This window comes from Thamnophis elegans, chromosome 12 (assembly GCF_009769535.1).
Source record: "Thamnophis elegans isolate rThaEle1 chromosome 12, rThaEle1.pri, whole genome shotgun sequence".
NCBI lineage: Eukaryota > Metazoa > Chordata > Lepidosauria > Squamata > Colubridae > Thamnophis > Thamnophis elegans.
The window spans coordinates 19,854,845-19,879,182 of NC_045552.1; the positions used below are offsets into that span (position 1 = coordinate 19,854,845).

General features: G+C 42.7%; 1 protein-coding gene across 1 annotated transcript in view; it reads right to left on the minus strand.

Moving 5' to 3' along the window:
* Positions 1–24,338, minus strand: part of LDLRAP1 (low density lipoprotein receptor adaptor protein 1) — a 97,283-nt gene that overhangs the window by 18,381 nt on the left and 54,564 nt on the right. Inside the window, exons 2-5 of the mRNA XM_032228459.1 lie at positions 24,113–24,255; positions 19,355–19,467; positions 7,097–7,211; positions 284–356 (exon numbers count right to left, since the gene is read on the minus strand). Of these exons, the coding sequence (XP_032084350.1) occupies positions 284–356; positions 7,097–7,211; positions 19,355–19,467; positions 24,113–24,255 (444 nt within the window). The remainder of the gene's footprint in view (positions 1–283; positions 357–7,096; positions 7,212–19,354; positions 19,468–24,112; positions 24,256–24,338) is intronic.

The following is a 24,338-nucleotide window of genomic DNA, read 5'->3' on the forward strand; positions in this document are numbered from 1 at the left end:
GCTGGGACAAATAACGGGAGTTCACTCCGTTACGCGGTGCTAGGGATTCGAACCGCCACACTGCTGATTTTCTGATCGACAAGCTCAGCGCCTTAGCCACTGAGCCACCGCATCCCTTTTACTGTGTCCTAAATACACTGACACAAAAAAGGGCAATAAACTATGATCCACAAGAAACTTAAAACGTTAAGAACAACAATGAAAAAAGTGTAACCATGGCTGCTGTCAACCCTCTGATTGGACTATAAGGAAACCATCAGGAGTAGCTGAATTTCACACTCACCTTCCTTGGACGCCTGCCAAAATTCAAACGCTACCTTGAAAGCCTGAGCAACTGTGAGCGTGACGGCTTGGGCCTGGAGGGAGACGAGAGGGGGGGAACCACAGACACAACAGCAATTATAATGGGGCACTAATAGGCAGCTCCATTTTGAGGTCTGAAGCCAGCAAGGGAGAGCTGTTAAACCAGGAACACCACATTCCTCCTTCGACAGATCTGTCGCTCCCACATCAGTTAAGACTTAATTTAATAGTGAGGTTGGCAGTTTTGGCTTTGGAGGCAGCTGCAGAAAACCTTGGGTGAATTCACACAATTATTTGGAAGGCTTGTCTTCTTCTCTTTGAAGAGAAAAAGGGGAGTTTATAGAGAATTGCTTTGCCACAGAAAGTTGTTCATCTTTTTTTTTAATCCCCTCTTTTAAACACAAACCAGCATGGTACAGTAGTTAAAATAGGTCTGTTACAAATTTGAAGGAAACGGCTTTGTTCTAATCCCATGAGCGCGAACCTGTGGCATGCTTTCCACAGGTGGAATCCTGCATTCAGTTTTGCTCGCCACGATGTAAAAAGGATGTGGAGACTCTAGAAAAAGTGCAGAGAAAAAGCAACAAAGATGATTAGGGGACTGGAGGCTAAAACATATGAAGAGCGGTTGCAGGAACTGGGTATGTCTAGTTTAATAAAAAGAAGGACTAGGGGAGACATGATAGCAGTCTTCCGATATCTCAGGGGCTGCCACAAAGAAGAGAGAGTCAAGCTATTCTCCAAAGCACCAAGGCAGGACAAGAAGCAATGGGTGGAAACTAATCAAGAAGAGAAGCAACTTTGAACTGAGGAGAAATTTCCTGACAATTAGAACAATTAATCAGTGGAACAACTTGCCTCCAGAAGTTGTGAATGCCCCAACACTGGAAGTCTTTAAGAAGATGTTGGATAGCCATTTGTCTGAAGTGGTATAGGGTTTCCTGCCTAGGCAGGGGGTTGGACTAGAAAACCTCCAAGGTCCCTTCCAACTCTGCTATTGTATTGTATTGTATTATAGGTGGCTCGCAGAGCCCTCTCTGTGGGCATGTGAGCCGTCGCCGCAGCTGAGCCCCATCGTGCCTCCCACCGGCCAGCTGCTTTTCGGGTCTCTGCCACGCATGCATGGAGGAGCGGGGCACATGCAGGAGATGCATGCACATGCATGGGGTGCATGGAGGATGGCAGGGCGCACCCTGCAGCCCGTTTTGGGTTCCAGAAGGCTGCAGGGAGGCCTACTACCTGTCACCTTTCACCTGTGACTTTACTCCCAAGTCTACTCTGATTTCTGAGTTGTTCTTTTCTTCTGGCAGCTCTGCGCATGCGCACACTGGGAACAGGTTCCAGCTGTTCCTCTGCCTCACTGCTGTCTAGCTTTGAAGGCATCTGATCACTGCAGAGCCCTCATCTGAGCCTTCCCCAGCCTCCAGGACTGGCCCATGCTCCTCCCCAACCTCCTCACTGTCCAACTCTGGTGCCAGCTCCTCTGGCCACTGGCAGGCCACAACACACTCTTCCAGAAGGCACTGAAAATCTGATTCTGCCAGCAAGCCTGGGGAGCGCAGAGTGGGATGGAGCCCATTAAATGGCTCACGTGATGTGTTGTTGCCAGGGTGGTGGTGGGTTATTTTATGTTATTATATGATTATTTCTTTTATTAGTTTTATATGTGTGGTTTTTATATTCCTGTAAGCCGCCTGGAGTCGCCATGTGCAAATAGGCGGCAATATAAATTCCTAAAATAAAATAAACCTAATCGGTGTTAGCCAAACTCAGGTGCCCACAGTTCAACCCTGAACTGCAAATATTCTCTTCTATCAGTGCAATTAGTGTATCAGTTGCTGTCTTTCCTGAAACAGGAGAAATAGGCAATACGGATTCCATGCACTCATCACTATTTTTATTTAGTTTTTAAATTTATTTGCTGCTTGTTTTGTATCAAATGATCTCTGAGCAGCTTATAGCTCACCATGCAGTTAAGTCTACTAGAATATGCCCTACCTGCCCTCAAAAATTACTTGCTGTTGGTCCAAACTGACCAGCTTAATGACTGACATCAGTTTCCATTTATCATATTACGTTTAACTGGGGCTACTAAGCTTTGGCTACTAATAAAGATTCCATTTGCGACTCAAAGTAAACTTTGACATAAAGTCCTATCTGGCTGGGCATTGAGTTACTTGCAAGACCACTAAACAGATTTGAGCTCTTCAGGGAGAATCTACTCACGGTGCCTTACTTCCCTGAGATAAAAAGATCTGAAGCCCCAAAGTACACCTAGTCCTCGACTTACAGCAGTTCATTTAGTGACATCTGAAGTTACGACGACACTGGGAAAAAGTGACTTGTGACTATTTGTCACACATTGCAGCAGTCATGTGATCAAAACTCAGAGGCTTGGCAACTGACTCGTACTTACGACAGTTGCAGTGTCCTGGGGGAGGTCAAGTGATCCCATTTTGCGACTCAGCGGAGGAGCCAGATTCACTTTACAACTGTGTTATTAATTTAACAACTGCAGTGATTCACTCAAGATAGCTCTTCCAGAGGCTTTTAGGAAATAACAGCTCAGGACCTTTATTCAGTTGTTATTTATTCTTAGCTATTATTCATAGGCCCTTGTGGCATGCTGTATTTTGCTGTTCTTCCATACTGTGCAAAGTTTTATTGCATTTTAATAACTCCTTATAAGCCATCGTCAGTCTAGAAAATACTGAATACAAATTTCTGAATACAAATCAAACACGTACCATGTATTACAAAACATTAACAAGAAATGCCCAGGGTTCTACCACCTTGCTTATCCAGCATTTTGAACTAACGCATAGTTTCTCATTCAAAGATTCTTCCCCAGCCAATCCCTTCCATCTGGCCTACAGGGTTAAAACGACTCTATTTTTTTTTCCTATGGAATGAGATAAAACCTGAAATACTTTGCAAATAAGAGATCGTTTTTGGAAATAAATATGGAGTTGTTGGGTTTTTTTGGAATATCACTTTTTTCTTCCTCTTCTCACCTCTATTAATACCTCAACTTAGAATTGAAGTGTGGAATATAACCGTCCGTGTGTGTGTGTGTGTGTGTCTGTGTGTGTGTCAGAGGTGGGTTGCAAATCTTTTTACTACCGGTTTGGGTGTGCTCCAGCGTGTGCGCAGAACACTTCTGTCCCTGCACAGAAGTGTCCGGGCGGGTGGGAGTTTGGCTAACCAGTTTGGCTAATCCAGGCTGAACCAGCAGTAACCTTCCTCTGGAGTGTGTGTGTGTGTGTGTGTGTGTGTGTGTGTGTGTGTGTGAGAGAGAGAGAGAGAGAGAGAGAGAGAGAGAAATAAATTACTACTATGTGTTTAGATTTACAGGCTGAACCCTCCTAATAGTAAATGGAGATTGATTGATCGATTGATTGATTGATTGAACACAGGCCTTGCTATTAAATTTATATAGCTGTCCATCTCGTATGACCTTTCTGATCGACAAACTCAGTGTCTTAGCCACTGAGCCACCGTGTCCTCTCAATCATCAGTAACTGAGTTTTAAAACGCTTGGGATAAACCTATGTCCGTCATTGACAAAAAAAATAAAAAATGAAGGAATAATAATAATAAATAAATAAATGTAATAAATAAATTGAAAAGGAGACAAAAACAAATAAACTCAAAGGCAGACTTGATGGACCACTATGTCTTTTTCTACCCTCGTTTTTCTATGTTTCTATAAGTGATGAAAACTGCCAATCAAATATAAATCCCATTCACGGGGCATCCAGTGCTTCGTCAAACTATCCAGAAAGTGGCACCCATTTTTAGCTACGCATCTAGTGAGCTTAGAAGGCCTGTTGAGATAAAGGTGGATCAAAGACTCTGGTTAATTGCCACAAGGCTGCATGCTGGCACAGGATTAATATTACAGTTTCTTCTCTCCCCATCTATTCCCAGTTAAAAAAACAGTGAGTTGCAGCAAAATTTAGCTCCAAAGCTGCAAACAGCTGATCAAGATTCAGCACAAAATTCAGCTTGAGATTCCACAATTCTGGAATAAACATTGAGGCCCGGGAATTAAGGAGATAATCAAAGAGGGGCAACGTTCATGCATTCTGCTAAACCCCAACATGCTGTGTTGGGTTTTAATCCAGGTTGTTTTATTGAAATAGCCTACTCTAACTTGAAATCTGTGGTTTCTTTTTTTTTAATTTTCTTTTTAATTTTAAAATTTTATTTACAAACATGTAAAATATACACACACAAAACTTAAGACATACACCACATTGACACAATACAATACGAACAGGAGCTTTCTGTTCTTTCTAATAGCAATTGGCAATCGATATCGCTCACCTTATATTGTTTCCCCTTCTATTGTATTTCATTTGCATTTCACCATTCTTAACCCTCTTATCTTACTCCTCTGTCTGCTATATTGATTGATTACTTCTAGTAAGTTTAAACCACTTGGATACATATATGTGTGTTAATTCTCCTTAACTACTATTTTTGGGCTTTGTTGTCTTCCTTCATTGATCCTTGTTTCTTTCCTCCATCCACCTATACCATTTATCCCATATCTGGTAGTATTCCGTTTCTTTTCCCTGGATTTCTTTTGTTAATTTGTCCATTTCAGCACAGTCCATAACCTTTCTTATTATTTCATCTTTGCTTGGAATTAATTTGTTTTTCCATTTCTGGGCAAAGGCAATCATTGCTGCCGTAATTATATGTAATATTAAATACTGAATTTCTTTTTTATATTTCACAGTCATTATTCCTAATAAAAAAAACTTCAAGTTTCCATTCTATTTTAACAACTGTTATTACCTCTAGCCACTTTTTGATCCTTTTCCCAAAAAAATTAGCCTCTTCTGTGGTTTCTTAACCTCCTGTGTAGGCAAACCCAGACACTGTTCTTCATTTCGGGTTTTAACATTTTTTTTAGCCAAACAGCATTGGAGGAACCCAATGAAAGCAGGATAGAATAGGATAGGATAGGATAGGATTGGAATGGAGAGGAGAGAAGAGTTGTAAGGGACCTTGGAGGTCTTCTAGTCCAACCCCCTGCTCAAGCAGAAAACCCTCTACCATTTCAGACAAATGATTATCCTATATCTTCTTTAAAACTTCCAGCGTTGGGGCATTCATAACTTCTGGAGGCAAGTTGTTCCACTGGTTAATTGATCTAACTGTCAGGAAATATCTCCTTAGTTCTAGGTTGCTTCTCTCCTTGATTAGTTTCCACCCATTGCTTCTTGTCCTGCCCTCAGGTGCTTTGGAGAATACTTTGACTCCCTCTTCTTTGTGGCAACCCCTGAGATCTTGGAACACTGCTATCATGTCACCTCTAGTCCTTCGTCCATCCTTCCGAGGTGGGTGAAATGAGGACCCAGACTGTGGGGGCAATATGCTGACTCTGTAAACTGCTTAGAGAGGGCTGAAAGCCCTATGAAGCGGTATATAAGTCTAACTGCTATTGCTATTGCTATTCTTTTCATTACACTAGACATACCCAATTCCAGCAACTGTTCTTTATATGCTTCAGCCTCCAGTCCCCTAATCATCTTCGTTGCTCTTCTCTGCACTCTTTCTAAGGTCTCCACATCTTTTTTACTTTTTTACCAAAACTGGATGCAATATTCTAAGTGTGGCCTTATATACAGCAAAAGCAATACTGTATAGCATTACACAATTGTGGACTTGGATAACATGTACCAGGCAGAACTCAGAAAAATTATGGCTTATCAAGATGCCTGAACAAGAACTATAATTCACTCTAAGACAGTAGCTCTCTCTAAGAAAGTTATGACAAATAAATAGATAGGTAGAGAATTTTGCACACATATTTTGTTTTCTTATAGATTAATGGATGCTGTAAACCAGCCCCCCCCCCCAAATCCAATTGTATGATACTGATGAGAAACCTCCCACCGGTTAGCTGGCTGACATGCTGGACACACCCGAGAGATGGGGCTGTTTAGAACAACAGATAAAATTTGTACCTGTGCCAGTGTGACATGAAAGGGGGGGGAAAAGAGATTTTGTCAGAGCCACTTAAATCTTTGGTGGAGGAGCAAAGTACTTTTTTTTTATCAGGGGGAAAAAAAGAAAAAAGACAACAACTCCTTAAATATGGTAATTAAGTTTGAAACTCTTCACAGCTGTTTACAATTTCAGCTGTCACATTCAAATCAAGTTTAATAGACCCAGATAATGTTGTGAATTGCCCAGGCGCTAAAAATACAGAGTAATTATATGCCGGAGATGTGAAAAATAGACATACAGAGTCCAAGCTCTGAAGTTGTGCACCCTGTCTTCATATTTCTGTTAATGTCATATTAGCAGGCATTTTTTTGTCTAGGGGGAAGAAAAGGAGGAGAGGGGAAACACCTTTGGCAGGGAAAGGTTTCAAGGACATTTGAAACCCCGCACTGAAATTAGAAATAGCTATGAGGGAGAGTTTTGTCCTTTTGTGAGTGTGATGTGGGGGTTGATCTCACAAAGCAAATCAATAAAACCTAGCCCCCTCCAAAGGAAAGCCCTTCTACAGATAGTCCTCAACTTATTAACTATTAGGGAGTTCTGAAAGTTGGCCATGGGACAGACCCCGTTTTATGACCTTTTTTGAGGTGGTTGTGAAGCGAACACGATGCGCATACAATGGCTGCTGTGGTTGTTAAACAAATGCCTCGGTCGTTAAGCGAACCAATGAGTCACTGTGGGGGTGGTTTTACCAAAACCTGGAAATGCCCTATGGGAAGCCATAGGAATTGAATCAACGAACCCACCCATAACTTTTCCACTTAATACTGACCATTTTCTTCTTGGAACAGAGGAAAGCATGGCACTCCAAGTTCTCATTGTGCTGACTCTGAGCAATGTAGGCAAACACTTTGTCATGCACTTTGTCTGCTGTACAGTAGGATATCCTGTGAACATTGAGAAAAGGAAGGAAGGAAGGAAAGGAGAGAGGGAGGCAGGGAGGGAAGGGAAGAGATGGAGGGAGGGAGAAGAAATGAGAGGAAGGGAGGGAGAAGGGAGGGAGGGAAGGAAGGAAAGAAAGGAGAGAGGGAGGGGGAGGGAAGGGACGAAGAGGGGGAAGGGGAAGAGGAGAGGGAGGAAAAGGAGGAGAAGAAAAGGGGAAGGAGAAATAGGAGGAGAAGGAGAAGCAAAGGGAGAAGGAAAAATAAAAGAAGAAGGAAGAGGAGGAGGACAAGGAGAAGGAGGAGGAGGAAGAAGGACAAGAAACAAAAGTAAATAAAAAGAGAAAGATGTTAAGAACTCAGCAAGGAGAGGAAAACAACCAACATCCTTTCAACTAAACACCCACCCACATGAAGTCCTTCATCATTTCCAAATTCTGACATGAAAGCTTCACAGGCAAATCAGCAATAATGGTGCTTCATCCTTGCGCTAGAAGAGTATTTAAAATCACAACTCCATTCCTTTTGTCAGCTGCTGCGATGGTCTGTTCAGATTAAACATTTCTGTCTTAAAATCATCTCTGCTCTTCTCGTTAGGAGAATGACATCAGGCAGCCACAAACACTCTTGATCACAGCACCGTGGACGTGAATCTGCCTTGAAATGATTTGGAAACACAGCTGTTCAAGTGTGGGAGCTGAGCAGCCAAAACATATAATACTTACAGCACCATTGCAATTGGCTGCCTATTGATTTTCCCATTTTCCTGTTAAAGTGTCATTTAAAATTCTAAACATGACCCTTTCTAGCCAGGTCTGGGCTGATGATCTAAATAACCGTCTGCATTCACATGCATTTACCCAGAGCTGGAGATTGGCACATGGGCATCTTCTGAATGCCAGCCTATTGCCCAAATAGAGAAAGCCTGCCCATTGCCTCCAAAATCAGCCAACTCCATAATTCCAATTGAAATTATGCTTTGTTAAAGTATTACCACCATTGTATCATTTTTGTCTTTGTTAAATTCTTCAGTAGTTACAATAAAATGCAAAATGCAAGACTGCACAGACACAAACCACAAAATAAAGTTAATAAAAGAGCGACCACAAGTGATGATACAATCCATCATCATAAGACAGCATCAAACATATTCTCAGGTTCAAAGAACAGAGAAAGACACGTAGCGATTCTTCCAAGCTGAAGCTGATTTCATTATTGTTGCCAAACGTATAGACAGAATCTTGCCAGCTCTACTATATTTACCGTATTTTTGGAGTATAAGACGCACCAAGATTTTGAAGAGGTAAATTTTTAATATAAGTTTTTGCACTCTGCAGTCCTCTCAAACCCTCTGCACACCTCTTGTTTTTTGTGAAAAATGGGGCATGCAGAGAGTTTGAGAGGCCTGCATAGTGCTCCTGGGGGGTGGGGGGCAAAAACGAACAAAAAACAGCCCATTTTTCATAAAAACAGCACATTTTGTCAAAAAAAAGGGCATGCATAGGCTTTAGGTTTGTAGAGTGCTCCTAGGGGCTGGGAAGGGGACAAAAATGAGAAAAACCCATTTTTCACTCATTTTTGCCCTTCCTGGCCCCCAAGAGCACTTTGCAGGCCTCCCAAACCTTTTGAACATCCATTTTTGTGAAGGGGGCGGGGTTTCAGGAGGCCAAAACTGCTGTATTCAGTGTATAAGACCAACCAGATTTTCAGCCTCTTTTTTAGGGGGAAAGATGCATTTTATACTCCAGAAAATATGGTATCTCAAACATATACTCTGTGAACTATTAGGGAGGGACTGTCTTCACTCTCTTTCTCTCACACAAAATATCTGGACTGAGCTGCCTCTTACTGCTCTGGAATGCAGCCCCTCCCTCCTGGTGCTCTATTGCTTTACTATATTCCAGTTACAGTGACAGACTTCTACCTTAGCCTCCTCACGGAGGGATGGTTGTTGCAGTGCTAACAGAACCTCACTTGTAGCCCCAAAGTGAGGGCCATTATTGAGCAACAGTGACAGAGAGCCAGTTTGGGACAGTGATTAAGGTGCTGGCTTAGAAACCAGGAGACAGTGAGTTCTAGTTCCACCTTCGGCTGGGTGATTTTTGGTCCTATCACCAGGACACTCTGAGTTCTAGTCTGACATTAAGCACGAAGGCCCGTTGGGGTGGCTTTGGGACAGTCATCAGGAGACTGTGAGTTGTAGTCCTGCTTTAGGCATGAAAGCTGGCCGGGGACTTTGGAACAGTCCCCCCCCCCTCTCTCTCAGCCCAAATCACCTCACAAGGTTGCTGTTGTGGGGAAAAGAGGAGGAGTATTAGTTATGTCAACTACTTGCATTTATTTATAAAGAAATAAAGGTGGGATAAAAATCCAGTCAATTAATCAATAAACAAATACTAACTATGGACCCCAAGAGTTCCCACATGGCATACTGTACATACATACTGTACATATACTGTGTGTGTGTGTGTGTGCGCGCGCGCGCGCGCGCATTTGTCTGTCTGCCTATCATCTAGCTATACATACATACATACATACATACCAGTGGTGGGTTACGACCGGTACGTCCCAGTATGGGCGTACCAGTGCCTGCTGGGAGCACCGGTTACCATTACAGTACGGTGCTTCGGAGGGCCCGCCCGCCTGTGCTCCTTACCAATATTTGAGCTCTTTGGCATTTCTGTGGACATGCACAGAGCGTACAGCCCCTGAGCGATGCTCCACCGAGCAGCTTGGGCATTGCGGAGGCATCGTGGGGTGTCACATGCGATAAGGACACATGCACGCACCATACTGGTTTCAACGGGATCCGGAACCCACCACTGATACATACATACATTCCCTGTTTCCCTGAAAATAAGACCTCCTTGGATAATTAGACCAATCAGACTTTTGAGCGCATATGCTAAAATAAGCCCTCCCCGAAAATATTGCAACACAGCAGCAATCATGAGGTGGCCACTCTTGCCTCCTCCTGCACCTCAAAAATAATAAGACTTCCCTGAAAATAAGATTAAATGCTTATTTCGGGAGTCCAAAGAAAATAAGACCCTGTCTTATTTTCGATAAAACACAGTATGTACACACAGACACACACACAAACATACACACACAATACATACATACATACATACATACATACATACATACATACATACATACAGTATATGGGGCTCACTAAGCATTCTTAAATGGGCCAAACACATTGATGGGTCAGTTCTACTTTTTAATCCCTCTACAACGTTTAGATGTTTAACTATCGCCCAGTGACAAAAGAAAATGGAAAAATTAGGCAAAACAAATTGAGACAATGAGACCCTTTCAATGGTTTTTAAGATGTCAGACCTGGGTAAAGAAATTATCAAGGCTGTGAAACTCACAACTACCATTTTCAATGTGGTTTCTAACGTTGTCTTTCACTGGCCATTTCTTCATGTTAATATTTAAAACCATAAGGACTAGAAGCTTAAGCGAGAGCTGGGTAGTTGTTGACTTCAATATTTAATATGAGGCTTCACTGTAAAAGTTGGCTTTGCCGATGAGAAAAATGAAAGCTCAGCTACAGATTCATAAAGTTTATTAGATCAAAGGGGACGGAGTGATAGAATTTTCTAGTGGGAGATCTTATAACATTGGGGGAATAAGGGAAAACAAACAGCTATTCATCTTCCCCAACTGCTGCTTTCTAAGGAGCGTTGTTTTTCATTCTTAAAACGAGAGGCCGAATAAAAGAGAAACTGCCATTGTTTTAAGCTCCAGCAACGCTGGCAAATCTTGCTCTTTTACAAAAGGTTTTTTCCCCACTGCAGAGGTATATGATCCTCCCACAATGTCTTGCAGGGAGGATTCTTTTAATCATGCCAAATTCTAAATGTTTATGTGCCAGATGGGGAAAATGATTAAACAGACAGGGAGGGATCATCTATACTGGTCAATGTTGTTTTCATGAAATGTCAGTGTTACTTATTTCTACAATTTTTCAGATGTGCCTGCTTAAGACTCCAGGTTGTTTGACAAAAAGGAAAGAACCACATATAGTAATGAAATAAAAAGATTTGAAAACGAATGATGAAAGATGAGTGACAAACCAGAAATAAATACAGGTATTATGTAGAAGAATACATATTGCAAGCAGTACCAGAATGTACAAAAGTGTAAATCAAAATATACAGAATGATAAATGTATAGAGAACTATGTTAGAACTATGGAAACAATAGATATAAGTATGTCGTATAATATCGAGTGTGGGGGTGTGGGGTGTGCGTGCGTGCACGCATGCATGTGCGCACACACACACACGGGCGTGTGCACACACCAGGTGTAGTTATAAAAGAAACAGAAACAGATATTATGATCTCCAGAACTTTAAAACACACACACACACACATTTTAAAGTTCCGGAGATCATAATATCTGTTTTTGTTTCTTTTATAACTACACCTGGAACTCGCATTTTTAGGACAATTCACAATACATACATATATATATACATACATACATACGTATGTATGTACGTACATACGTACATACATACGTACATACATAAATACATACATATGTACATACATTTCTATGTTGAATATTGCATAAGAGAAATATGGACGTAATTAGGATATATAACATCATATATTAAAAGTGCTGATACAAGCAGTATATCGCTGTTGCAAAGTTGAAATTATGATATAAAATGAAGAAAAACATACAATAAAAAATATTTTTCTTAAAAGTAATGAAACAGTAACTTTAAAGTCAGTTAAGGAAAAGCCAACTATGTCTGAACTAAATAACTATTTCCTTCCTGGGTTGGCTGTTTCCAACTAAGTTGCATCTCCTGTTCTGAAGGCCCCATTTCTGAAGGAAAAATCTGGGTTTGACCGCTTTCTAAAAAGACATGGGAGGAGAAACGTCTGTGGAGATTCTCAATCAATCAAGTCATGGTTGTCCCAAAGGTGCTTTTCCAAAAGATAACTAGACTTTCTTGTTTTTTCCCCCCTTGAAAATGTTTTGCTTCTCATGCAAGAAGCTTCTTTGGTTCTTCAAAGGTCCTGAAGAACCGAAGAAGCTTCTTGCATGAGAAGTGAAATGTTTGCAAAAATAACCCCAAGAAAGTCCAGTTGCCTGTTGGGAAAGCACCTGTAGGACATGAGAAGAAACATTCTCCAAAGCACCTGAGGGGCGGGGCACAAGAAGCAATGGATGGAAACTAATCAAGGAGAGAAACAACCTAGAACTAAAAAGACAGTTAGAGCAATTAATCAGTGGAACCACTTGTCTCCAGAAGTTGTGAATGCTCCAAACACTGGAAGTTTTTAAGAAGAGATTGGACAATCATTTGTCTGAAGTGGTTTACTGCCTGAGTTGGTGGTTGGACTAAAAGACCTCCAAGGTGCCTCCCAACTCTGTTATTCTGTTCTATTCTCATTTTCTGCATGGCCTATTCCAGTGTTGGTGAACATTTTTCGGCACCGAGTGCTGAAACGGAAGTGCGTATGCGCTTCTGAAGGAAAGTGGAAGAGCAGCCGCCTACTCACCATTCGCTCCTCTTTTGTTTCCTATGGGAGGAGCCAATCACCTCCAAGGTGTGGCTTTACTCCCAAGTCGACCCTGCTTTCTTAATTGTTCTTGTCTTCTGGCAGCTCTGCGCATGGGAACACTGGGAACAGGCTCCTGCTGTTCCTCTGCCTCACTGCTGTCTAGCTCCCTCTCTGTCTCTGATGCAGAGCCCTCGTCTGAGCTTTCTTCTGCCCCCAGGACTGGCACATGTTCTTCCCCAACCTACTCACTGTCTGACTCTGCTGACAGCTCTGCTGGCTGCTAGCGGGCCACAAACAGAGTAACACAGCTGAGTCGCTCAGCCTTCCATCCTTCCGAGGTGGGTAAAATGAGGACCCGGATTGTTGTTGGGGGCAATACGCTGACTCTGTAAACCGCTTAGAGAGGGCTGAAAGCCCTATGAAGCGGTATATAAGTCTAACTATTGCTATTGCAATCAGCTCTGCTGCATAAATCAGCTGGGAAGATAAAGGTAGGAAAATAGCGCAGGCAGACGGATGGGCCCATCTGATCATTGGGGTGAACCGGTTGGCTCCCAGCTGATCATCGGAGCTACCTGAACCAGTCCAAAGTGGTAGAATCCAACCCCTGCCCTGGGTGCTTAGGAAAGCAGCCTGGATTTAAGAGATGGCCCACCCATGCTCAGACCAGACCGAAGCCTAGAATTAGGCTTCTACCTAAAGGACATGACTAAGCAGCATTCAGCACTCATTTCTCTGGAACAGCCACAACAAACTTTAATGTAGTCGGTGTATCTTCTGAATTGCCTTTTTTTATCGGACAAAGCAGACTTAGCAATCCGATAACCTTTCGCAGAAGAAGGGAAGGGGAAGCAACAGTTCGCCACGATGTGGGAGGGAGAGATTTATCGCCTGCCAATGTTTAGATGACATTGCTTCAGAATGCATTTAGTTTCTAAGGCAACTTGGAAGGCGGGCCCATCCAACAGGAGAATCTGGGCTCTTGCTCACTTGGCGATCACTCATTGTGAAGCTCCTGTCTCTGCAGCTCTGCAAATCCCTTGATGCATATGGTTAAGAGGAACTGATGGAAGAGCAATAAAGAACATCCTCCACAAAGGAATGTCAAACACCAAGAGAAGAAATGCAAGCAACTTCAAAGCAGGGCAAAGATAACATATAGTCTCATGATGGCAAATGGCCCAACATTGGAGGTTTTTAAGAAGATGTTGGATAACCATTTGTCTGAAGTGGTGTAGGGTTTCCTGCCTGAGCAGGAGGGGTTGGACTAGAAGACCTCCATTCTATTCTAATAGATCACCCCTCCCTTCCTCTTCAACGGATGCTCTAACAAGAGAAAAGCAACCTGACCTCATCCATCTCCTCTACCAAATAATCAGCAGCAGCTTCGGTTGCAATGCCGCCAATTCTTTATCATCTTCCAAAAGGAATTTCCGTGGGAGATTGCAGCTTGAAAATGTATAAGTCGAATTTATCAGGATCTATAGCTCCTCATTCAGGGACAAACAAGGACATTGGCCTCCTGCGGATATACAACAGCCCAGTCTGTGGTCAAAGGTCCTGCAAGCATCCTGCATTCTTTTCAAACTTCGGAATTTTACAGCCAAAGGTTAATGGGTTCTATATTTGTAATTGTAATGAAGAAAGTTGGAAGTTCCTCTTTTGTTTATTTTCTCCCTTGTTTTATTTTTACACCCCTCCATCCCTGACTTTTTACTTTCTAAATACTTCTTTTTTTGCATGTTTTGCATTTTGTTAGCATTTAATGAAGTCTGAAAACAGAAAACAAACAAACCCATTTCTCATTTCTTAGGGCAGTCGGCTCAAACATCTTAGCTTTTCTCTCCAAAGCCAACTTACCACGTAGAATATCTTACCTGTCAACCACAGATTACAGTTAAAACACCTCATGGAGCTGATTCTGGCTAGGCTAATCTACAATTCCCATAATCCCCTCCCTCCCCCTATAGTAGCTAGGGCTAATGAGGATTGTAGTCCAGCGATCTGGAGTTCTTCAGTTTGAGGTTTTCTCAGGCTAATAAAATTTTGACCTACTGTACTTCTTGCTATATTGGCTGCAACAAACACACATACACACTTCTGGATGTGTGGTCACTGTTTTCTTATGTCTCTTGATTTTTTTTTAAGTTTTAAGCCTGAGGGCCTGAGTCATATTTTTCACTGATATGATGGGTTGGCCACTGGCATTATATTGAATTTTTGACTTATGGGAGATTCTTTGGGACCTAAGTGTTTGTTTGAAAAGCCCATCATCAAAATAATGAAATAAAACAAAAAAGATTCTGTGTTTCCTAGAACATAAAAAAACCACCTTTCTATGACAGCTATGGCAAATTTAGACAGCATACTAAAAAGCAGAGACATCACCCTGCCAATAAAAGTGCATATAGTCAAGGCTATGGTTTTTCCAGTTGCAATGTATGACTGTGAAAGTTGGACCATAAGAAAGACTGAGCACCAAATAACTGTAGCCTTCGAACTCTGGTGCTGGAGAAGACTCCTGTGAGTCCCTTGGACTGCAAGGCAATCAATCCGGTCAATCCTGTAGGAGATCAACCCTGACTGCTCTTTAGAAGGCCAGATCCTGAAGGTGAAACTCAAATACTTTGGCCACCTAGTGAGAAGGAAGGACTCCCTGGAGAAGAGCCTAGTGCTGGGAAAGATTGAGGGCAAAAGAAGAAAGGGACAACAGAGAATGAGGTGGCTGGATGGAGTCACTGAAGCAGTAGGCATGAGCTTAAATGGATTCCAGAGGATGGTAGAGGATAGGAAGGCCTGGAGGAACATTGTCCATGGGGTCACTATGGGTCGAACACTTCGCAACTAACAACATGACAGTTGAGAATTGTAGATAATTGTTGATTGGTCGTAGTTGATGAAAGGCAGTTGGGTCAAGTGAGACAGGCAGTTTGGACTAGTGGTTAAAGTGTTACACTAGAAACCAGGAGACTGTGAGTTCTAGTCCCAGCTGATTGGCAGATGGAGTTGATGTTTGTAGATGATACGAAACAGCCGACTAATCTACAAACATCAACTCCGTCTACCAATCAGGATACAACTACACAGCCAATCAACCCACTTACAGCAACAAAGCCAGCACTCCACACACCCCCACCAAGATTTATAGAAAGACGGCATCTCCAACCACGTTTTACTCGCACAAGCAAGAAGCCGAAAACACCAGCCTGAAGATGGCAAGTGGGACCTCACCAAAACGTTGCTATATATGAAAATCAAAATTGGACAAAATGTTACGTCCCAAACTTGCCAACCTATGAAACATTTTTTTTTACTTTAAACACATGGGTTGACGTATCTCTTTAAGATATTTCATATTCAGTGTCATACACAAGTCAGCTCATCTTTAATTTTCCTTTACAAAAGAAAGACCTAAAGAAAGAAATACACTGTTTTTCGATTTTGAAGAATTATTTAGGGAGGGGGGGAAATAGCCCCAGAGTGGTTCATGAAACACATGGGATTTGCAACAGAAATGTGTTCAACGTTCTGTCAAAAATTGGCAGTAATGAGGGGGTCTGCTATTTTCCCAAGTGGGCCGAGCTTTGCCACTGGTTCCCTCCGAGGATTACATGCCTCATTAATTGCTTTCAGGAAGTCCTTGAAGAATTCCTTGTTCTTAAACAAGTGCGTAGATTGTTCCTCTGCATCTGCCTACTGGTCTCAGAAACTTTTCTTTGTTGGATTTTCAAGTTTTGGGGGTGGGTTTTAGGGTGTTGCATACCAGTTCCCTCCTGATCTTGTACTGTATTAAAGCTTTCTCATCATTGGGGTTGGAAGGTGCCATGGGAAAGGCCCTGGGAGGCGGGGTGAAGAGATGTTGCCTAGGGAACATAAGTCAGATAAGGGACAGCATTGCCTGCAGCTGCATAGCGGGCAGAGCAAGAGGCTCAGAAGGGATTCTCTCCTAAGTTCTAGTTGTGGCCCGCCAGCAACCAGCGGAGATGGTGGCCGACTCAGACAGTGAGGAGGTTGGGGAGGAACATGGTCCTGTCCTGGAGCCTGGGGAAGGCTCTGATGAGGGCTCTGAGTCGGAGGTAGAGATGGGGGCAGGGCTGTCCGACAGTTATCAGCTGCCTTCGGAGTTGGAGATTAGTGGGGCAGGAGAACAGCTGGAGCCTGTTCCTGATGTGCACATGCGCAGATCTGCCAGGAGAAGGGAACAGCTAAGGAACAAGGGCCAATTCGGGAGTAAAGGCGCAGGTGGACGGTGAAAGGCTCCTCCCATAGGGAATAAAGAGGAGCGAAAGGGGAGTGGAGTTTGCAGGAGACAATTTGTTTGTTTCATTAGTGTGAAGATTTGTTTGTGACTCTCAGAGACTCCTTGCCAAGTATTTTCTTGTACAGTGTTGTGTTTGGAAGATATCGGCCTGGCAGCCCTCCAAACCTGATAAGGTCTGTGGTTGTAAATTCACCCTTGAAAGACTGTTTGCCGGGACTTTGCTGGATGTGAATGAGAAGAATTAGCTTAATAAAAAAGGGGTTTTGTTGGGACAAGAAGTCTGCTTCATGATTTCATGAAGCCTAGGTCAGAACAGTTCTCAGACTTTAAAGGCGGCAGCAGAAGAACTGTCCTTTCAGACTTGCAAAGTTCTGTTAATGTAGTTTTACAGTAAAGTAGAATTAGCTTGAAGATCCTATCTGGGTCCATCACTGAGACCAGAGATTTAGTCTTCCGAGCTTTCAAACTCATGCTGGAGCCCATCTAGAATTAGTTAATCTGATTGTGTTTCCTGTCTGGTCAACCTCGTAAAGTTGTTGCTGTTGTTAGTTGTGAAATCATGTCCAACCCATCATGACCCCATGGACAACGTTCTTCCAGGCCTTCCTGTCTTCTACCATCCTCTGGAGTCCATTGAAGCTCACGCCTAATGCTTCAGTGACTCCATCCAGCCATCTCATTCTCTGTTGTCCTCTTCTTTTGCCCTCAATCTTTCCCAGCATGAAGGTCTTCTCCAGGGAGTCCTTCCTTCTCATTAGGTGGCCAAAGTATTTGAGTTTCAACTTCAGGATCTGGCCTTCTAAAGAGCAGTCAGGGTTGATCTCTTCTAGGACTGACCGGTTGGATGGCTTTGCAGTCCAAGGGACTCGCAGGAGTCTTCTCCAGCAGCAGAGTTTAAAGACCAATCGACTCCTTCCTTAAAAGTAGCCCTACAATCTTGTCATAACACCTAATTAATTACCGATAGTCCTCAAGTTACAACAGCTCATTTAGTGACCATTTGAAATTATAAGGGCACTGAAAAAAGTGACTTAGTACCATGACCACCTGATCAAAATTCAGACACTTGGCAACTGACTCATGTTTATGACGGTTGCAGTGTCCTGGGGTCATGTGGTCCCCTTTTGCGACCTTCTGACAAGCAAAGTCAGCGGGGAAGCCACATTCACTGAACAATCGTGTGACCAATTTAATAACTGCAGTGATTCACTTAACAACCTTAGCAAGAAAGGTCATAAAATGAGGCAAAATTATTTAATGCTGGATTTGCTTAACCAGCACTGCAAACAAGATCAATACTTCAGCACAACTTACTTAATGATGACTGTATCACTAAGTAATGGAAGGTACTACACACACACATACACACACACACGTAACATCTTTGGGAGAGTGTATCAACCAGAAGATATGATGAAGCAAATCGAATAATGAATGACTTGAGTGACATTTGTGGGAACAAAAAGTATATCCCTAAAATGTTATTATAAAAGTAGCTCAGTTCTTTAACATATTATTAAATCTATCCATACTGATCATCTATTGCTCCATCGTCTCCGTTTTAATAGAATGTTATTTTGATGCAATGATATGCATATAATAGATGCCTAATATTATATGATAGGATTGCCTTAGAGCAGGGCTGTCAAACTCGCGGCCTGCGGGCCGGATGCGTCATGTGCTGGCCACGCCCACACCCAGTTTAGCAAAGGGGGGGGAGTCATGATACATCACATCAATGTTGATTGCAGTTTCAAATGTTATCCCTTCGAATGCTCTTCGTGGAAGGGAGAGTACTTTCAGTGATGGTTAACCTTTTCAGGACTGAGTGCCCAAAGTGAACCTCCCAAATGCTATGCGCGCATGGCCCCCTGCACATGCCCTACTCCCCTGTGCACAAGCCCTAACCCTGCGCATGCATGTGTTCCCCCATGCGCCCACCCCTGTGCATGCAAACATGCACCCCGTACATGTGTCCTGCACATGCCTCACCCCATGGATGCGTGTGCAGCCCCCGCACTCACTCCACCCCCTGCGCATGCACATGTGGGGCTCCGCATGCATTCCACCCCTGCGCATGTGCCCCATATATGCTCTGCCCCGTGTTGCCCCCGTAATCACCCCACCCCCTACACATGTGCATGTAGTGCCCCAGAAATGCGCACATGTCCCCCTGCATGCCCCACACATGATGCATGGCCCCACAAATGCATGTGGCTCCCCACACGATGGGAGGCACGTGAGCATGCACAGCAGAGCTAAACTGGGGAGATGTCTCACATGCCATCAAAGATTCACCATCCCTGGCTGAAGTATTTGCTCTGAAGATTTGAAAGGTATGGATGAGACGTACCTGTATATTGACACATTTTCAATGGCTTCATTTGTTATGCTGTCACTGAGAACGATCCCTCTGGGTGATACTTTCACAGTCACTTTTCGGAGTTTTTTCCCACTGGCCTTTGCCTTGGAAGAGAGAAAAGAACAGCATTTAGATGTTGCCACAAAGATAAATCAATTCAACATCTTACTGTCAGGCGCCTCCAACCAAGGAAGACAACTGTAGAGTTGCTTCTAAGCCGCTTCCTTTATTCTTCTTCGCCTACAGACAGAAATATGGCCAAACCAAAGCAAACGCCTTGCATCATTAAAGGAAAACTCGGAGAACCCCTGAAAACCTTTCCCCAGCTATAAATTCTCCTGACTGCCAAGGGCGTTAGGAAGGACCAACTTACACCCTTCATCTTTATTTGACAGAGAACAAGGTTAGATGAAGCGTCTTTTATTCAAGAATGAATGAAACTCCTTCTATAATCTATCACCATTTGACTCAAGTCTGATCCTCTAAATCTGCAACTGTTTTTATGAATTTACGAACTCTATTTCAGGGGTGTCAAACTCAAGGCCTGGGGGCTGGATCCAGTCTGCAGGGTGCTTAGATCCTGTTTTTGGGTCACGGTGGGCCAGGTGCGCCCCCTCCCCTCAGGGCTCTGTTTTCGCTGGCAGAGGGCTCTCAAAACAAAGTAAAAAACAAAACAAAAGGAGAAATCTTTCCCCTTTTGCATTTGAGCATGCAAGAAGGGACAGGAAAGGAGAAAGGGAAAGAGGAAAGACCAAGAAAAAGATGGGAAGATGGGAAGAGAGCAAGGAAGGAAAAACAAGGAAATAAGGGAAAGGAAGAAGAAAGGAGAATGAAAAGGGAAGTAAAAAGAGGAAAATAAAGGAAGGAAGGAAGGAAGGAAGGAAGGAAGGAAGGAAGGAAGGAAGGAAGGAAGATTAAAATGACAGTGAGGGAGGGTCTCCAGGAAGTCCTGCATTAGCATTTGGCTACCACAGGTGCCCCAACCCGTGACCTGTGTTATGCCCACCATGGCCACGGCCAATCCCATCATGACCACATCCGCCCCCCCCCCCAGGCCCTCCAAGGTCAAACACAACCCTGATGCAGCCCTCAATAAAATTGAGTCCCCCCCCCCTTGCTCTATTTTATGAAGTAAATTCTGGTGGGCTTTCAGAGCTAGTTAATCACTCTTCTACCTTGCGCCCTTCAACTTCACTTTCCAGCGCATGACAATTAAGTATTAACCAATGGAACATCTCACAAAATGTTGCCGCATGGAAGACCTGTGGTTATTCCATTGCATTCCTCTCTCATTTCTTTGCATCCCCCTGTAACTTTCTTTGGTTGTGTTCACGTTGCATCCTTAACAGCTCCAGCAAAAATCTACAAATGCACTTCCAGTACAGGCTAAGCTTGATTAGTTTTTTTTTTTTAAAATCCTAGTTAGGTCTGTGGGTGACTTAGGGAGTTACGTAATCCAGCCCATTCAATTACATCACACTGTGTTGCGCAACCCCAGAAAAGTAACTAGGTTAAGTGAGTTTTGTAAAGACAGCCGATTAGTATTCCATGGTCATTCACAGTATTTCCTATTCCTTATGTAAGTCTTATGGTTAGGTTTCTCTGTATTTCATTTCTATGGAGTGGTGGTGTAATGGTAGGTAGGAGTGAGAGGAAGAGCTGCAGATTAGAAAACAGATAAGTAAGAGGTAGCTGAGCCCACAGGAATACCGGTAGTCCTTGACTTATAACAATTCGTTTAGTGACCGTTCAAAATTACAACAGCACTGGCAAAAGTGATTTACGAACATCCTTCATTGCAGCATTCCCTGTAGTTAGGTGATCAAAATTCAGACGCTTGGCAACTGACTCATATTTATGACAATTGCAATGTCCCCTTTTGCGACCTACTGACAAGCAAAGTCAAGGGGGAAGCCAGATTCATTTAACAACCATTTAACAACTGCAGTGATTCTCTCAACAATTCTGGCAAGAAAGGTCGTAAAATGGGGCAAAACTCACTGAACAACCATCTCGCTTAGCGACAGAAATTTTGGGCTCAACTGTGTTCATAAGTCGAGGACTACCGGTAATAGGAGTGCAGCTAACGTCTCAGAAGGGACTCTCCCTAGTTTCTCAGACTGTAAAGGCGAGGGGGGAGAAATGTATGTCTAGACTTACATGATTCTGTTAATTTATCCTTACGATACAAAGACAGGCGCTAGTATTCCTGAGGTGTGCTCCTTGTCTGGCCTACCTCACAAGACTGGCAGGCGTTAAGGACTGGAGATGCTTGGCAGGGGAACTTTCAGGAGGCAGCAAATTTAGTGACTTTTTGAAAAGTGCCATTGGGTCAGACAAGGCTTCTTAGCAGGCTAGGTATGATCCACAAGCCATTATTAGTAGATTGGTAAGCAATTGCTATCAACCTGCCTTCCATTGAGGACCTGTACACTGCACAAGTCAAAAAGAGAGCTGTGAAAATATCTACAGACTCCTCACATCCTGGACATAAATTGTTTCAACTCCTACTCTCAAAACAACACTATAGGGCACTGCACACCAGAACAACTAGACACAAGGACAGTTTTTTCCCCGAATGCCATCACTCTGCTTAACAACTAATTCCCACAACACTTTCAAATAATTTACTAAGACTGTATTACTATTATTCTTCTTTTCCTTCCTAGTATTTATCTCTTCCCACTGATAACTATAAGCTTATTGCTTGTATCTTTCAAATTAAATTGCTTTATTTGTTTCCTAGTATGATTTGATAGCTTATTAGTAACCTTGACTATCACTAAATGTTGTATCTTTTTATTCTGGATGAATGTGTTTTATTCTCCTTATGTACACTGAGAGCCTTTGAACCAAAGACAAATTCCTTGTGTGTCCAATCACACTTGGCCAATAAAGAATTCTATTCTATGCGATTCTATTCTATTCGGTTGTGCAGGCCTACTGTGTAGGATGGTAACAGTGCAAATAATTGTTGTAGAAGGAGCAAAACTATTCCAATCACAATGTGTCTTTTTCCTAACACGACAATTCAGTAAGTCATTAAAACAAAACCCCTGCTCAATAAAAAAGTAGATAACATGAGTTACAATCAGGACTGCAAGCATTAATTGGTTTAATTGGCAACTGAAATTCTGGTGAATTAAAAGGTCCCAACAATTAATCAAGAAAGCGAAGAGTTGATTTGTTCCTACCTGATTTTAGTTGTAATACAACAATTAACAGGCAGTGAAAGAAAGAAAAAACCCTGAAAATGTCCTTAACACCTAGCAAATGTGGTCACTACTTCATTTCTTATATAACAGTATGCCAAAAAAACCCCAACAACATTGTTTTGCTAGGAAGAAACGTATTTAAATTTAGAATGGATTATAAAGGATTTTTAAATCTATATTAAAATGTCCTGTATTGATTAAGCTTCACTTTTTGAAACAATAATGGAACAAATGAAAAATGTCACTGAACTTTTTTTAACTGACAAATACTTTTCTTCTTAAGGTGAGTATAGTGTGACTGGTATGGCAATTTGCATTACAGTAAAAAATTTAGGGATCATTTGGAAAAAGGGACGGCTGATAACTAAGAAACTTCAGTTAAATCTGACAGATGCAGTGAAAATGTTTTGTCTGTTCTAACTGGACGGGCTAAATGGGATATATGTCGAGGGTTGTATGTATATGTGCTGTGCTTATATATGTATCCAATCAATACTTTAAGGGAGGTGGTGGCTCAGTGGCTAAGATGCTGACCTTGTTGATCAGAAAGGTTGGCAGTTTGGCGGTTCGAATCCCTAGCACCACGGAGTGAGCACCCATTACTTGTCCCAGCTTCTGTCAACCTAGCAGTTCGAAAGCACATACAAATGCAAATAGAAAAATAGGAAACACCTTTGGTGGGAAGGTAACAGTGTTCCGTGTGCTGTTAGTCATGCCGGCCACATGACCACAGAGACGTCTTCGAACAGCCCTGGCTCTTCAGCTTTGAAACGGAGATGAGCACCGCTCCCTAGAGTTGGGAACAACTAGCACATATGTACGAGGGGAACCTTTACCTTTAATCAATACTTTACAGTTTGTCCTTTATGATTGTTGGGACCTGGATTTCCATTGCTAAGCAAGAGAGTTGTTAAATGAGACGCACCCAATTTTTTGACCTTCTTTGCCACGGTTGTTAAGCGAATCACTGCAGTTGTTAAGGGTTAGGGTTAGGCCCCTCCCATAGGAAACAAAAGAGGAGTGAATGAGGAGTGGGCTTTTGCAGGAAACAATTTGTTCATTAGGTCGTTTCAAGAGTGGAAAGTTCTGTTTGTGACTATAAGAGACTCTGCACCAAGTGTTGCCTTGCCCTGCATTTGGAAACTAGTTATCTGGCAGCTGTCCAAGCGAGATAAGGTTTGTGTTGATAAATATTCCTCTGAAAGACTGTTTGCCAAGCCTTGCTGACTGTGATTGAAAGGAATTCACAGTCTTGTAAATAAAAGAGGTTTTGCTGGGATCAGGACTCGGCTTCATGCTTTTTAAGGGTCAGAACATTTTTCACAACAATGTGTCACTGACCTGGATTGCTTAGGGAAGCGATGGATAGACTTTAACTCCCAGAATTCCCCAGCCAGCATAGCATAGCTGGTGGGGAATTCTGGGAGTTGAAGTCCACCAGTCTTAAAGTTGCCATGGCTGAGAAACACTGACTTAGGGACGATAGAAGACAGTTATAGAGGACGTGAATGTAAACTGGACCTTGGTCCCTCACCGTTGCCACAATCCTTTTGACAGCTGTTGCAGATAATTCTTCTCCTTTAGGCTGCTCAACCAATGTCATGCCCAGGTACTTCAGGTTGAAGAGCATGCCCTCCAGTAAGGTCTCTCGGGTGTCTGTCCAGTTCTCAGGGAGTTCTATAAAATCAAAAGAACTTTTGTTATTATCAAGACCACTTGGAATGACTTTTGGGAAGAATGTTGTACAGGAGCTCCGGCAT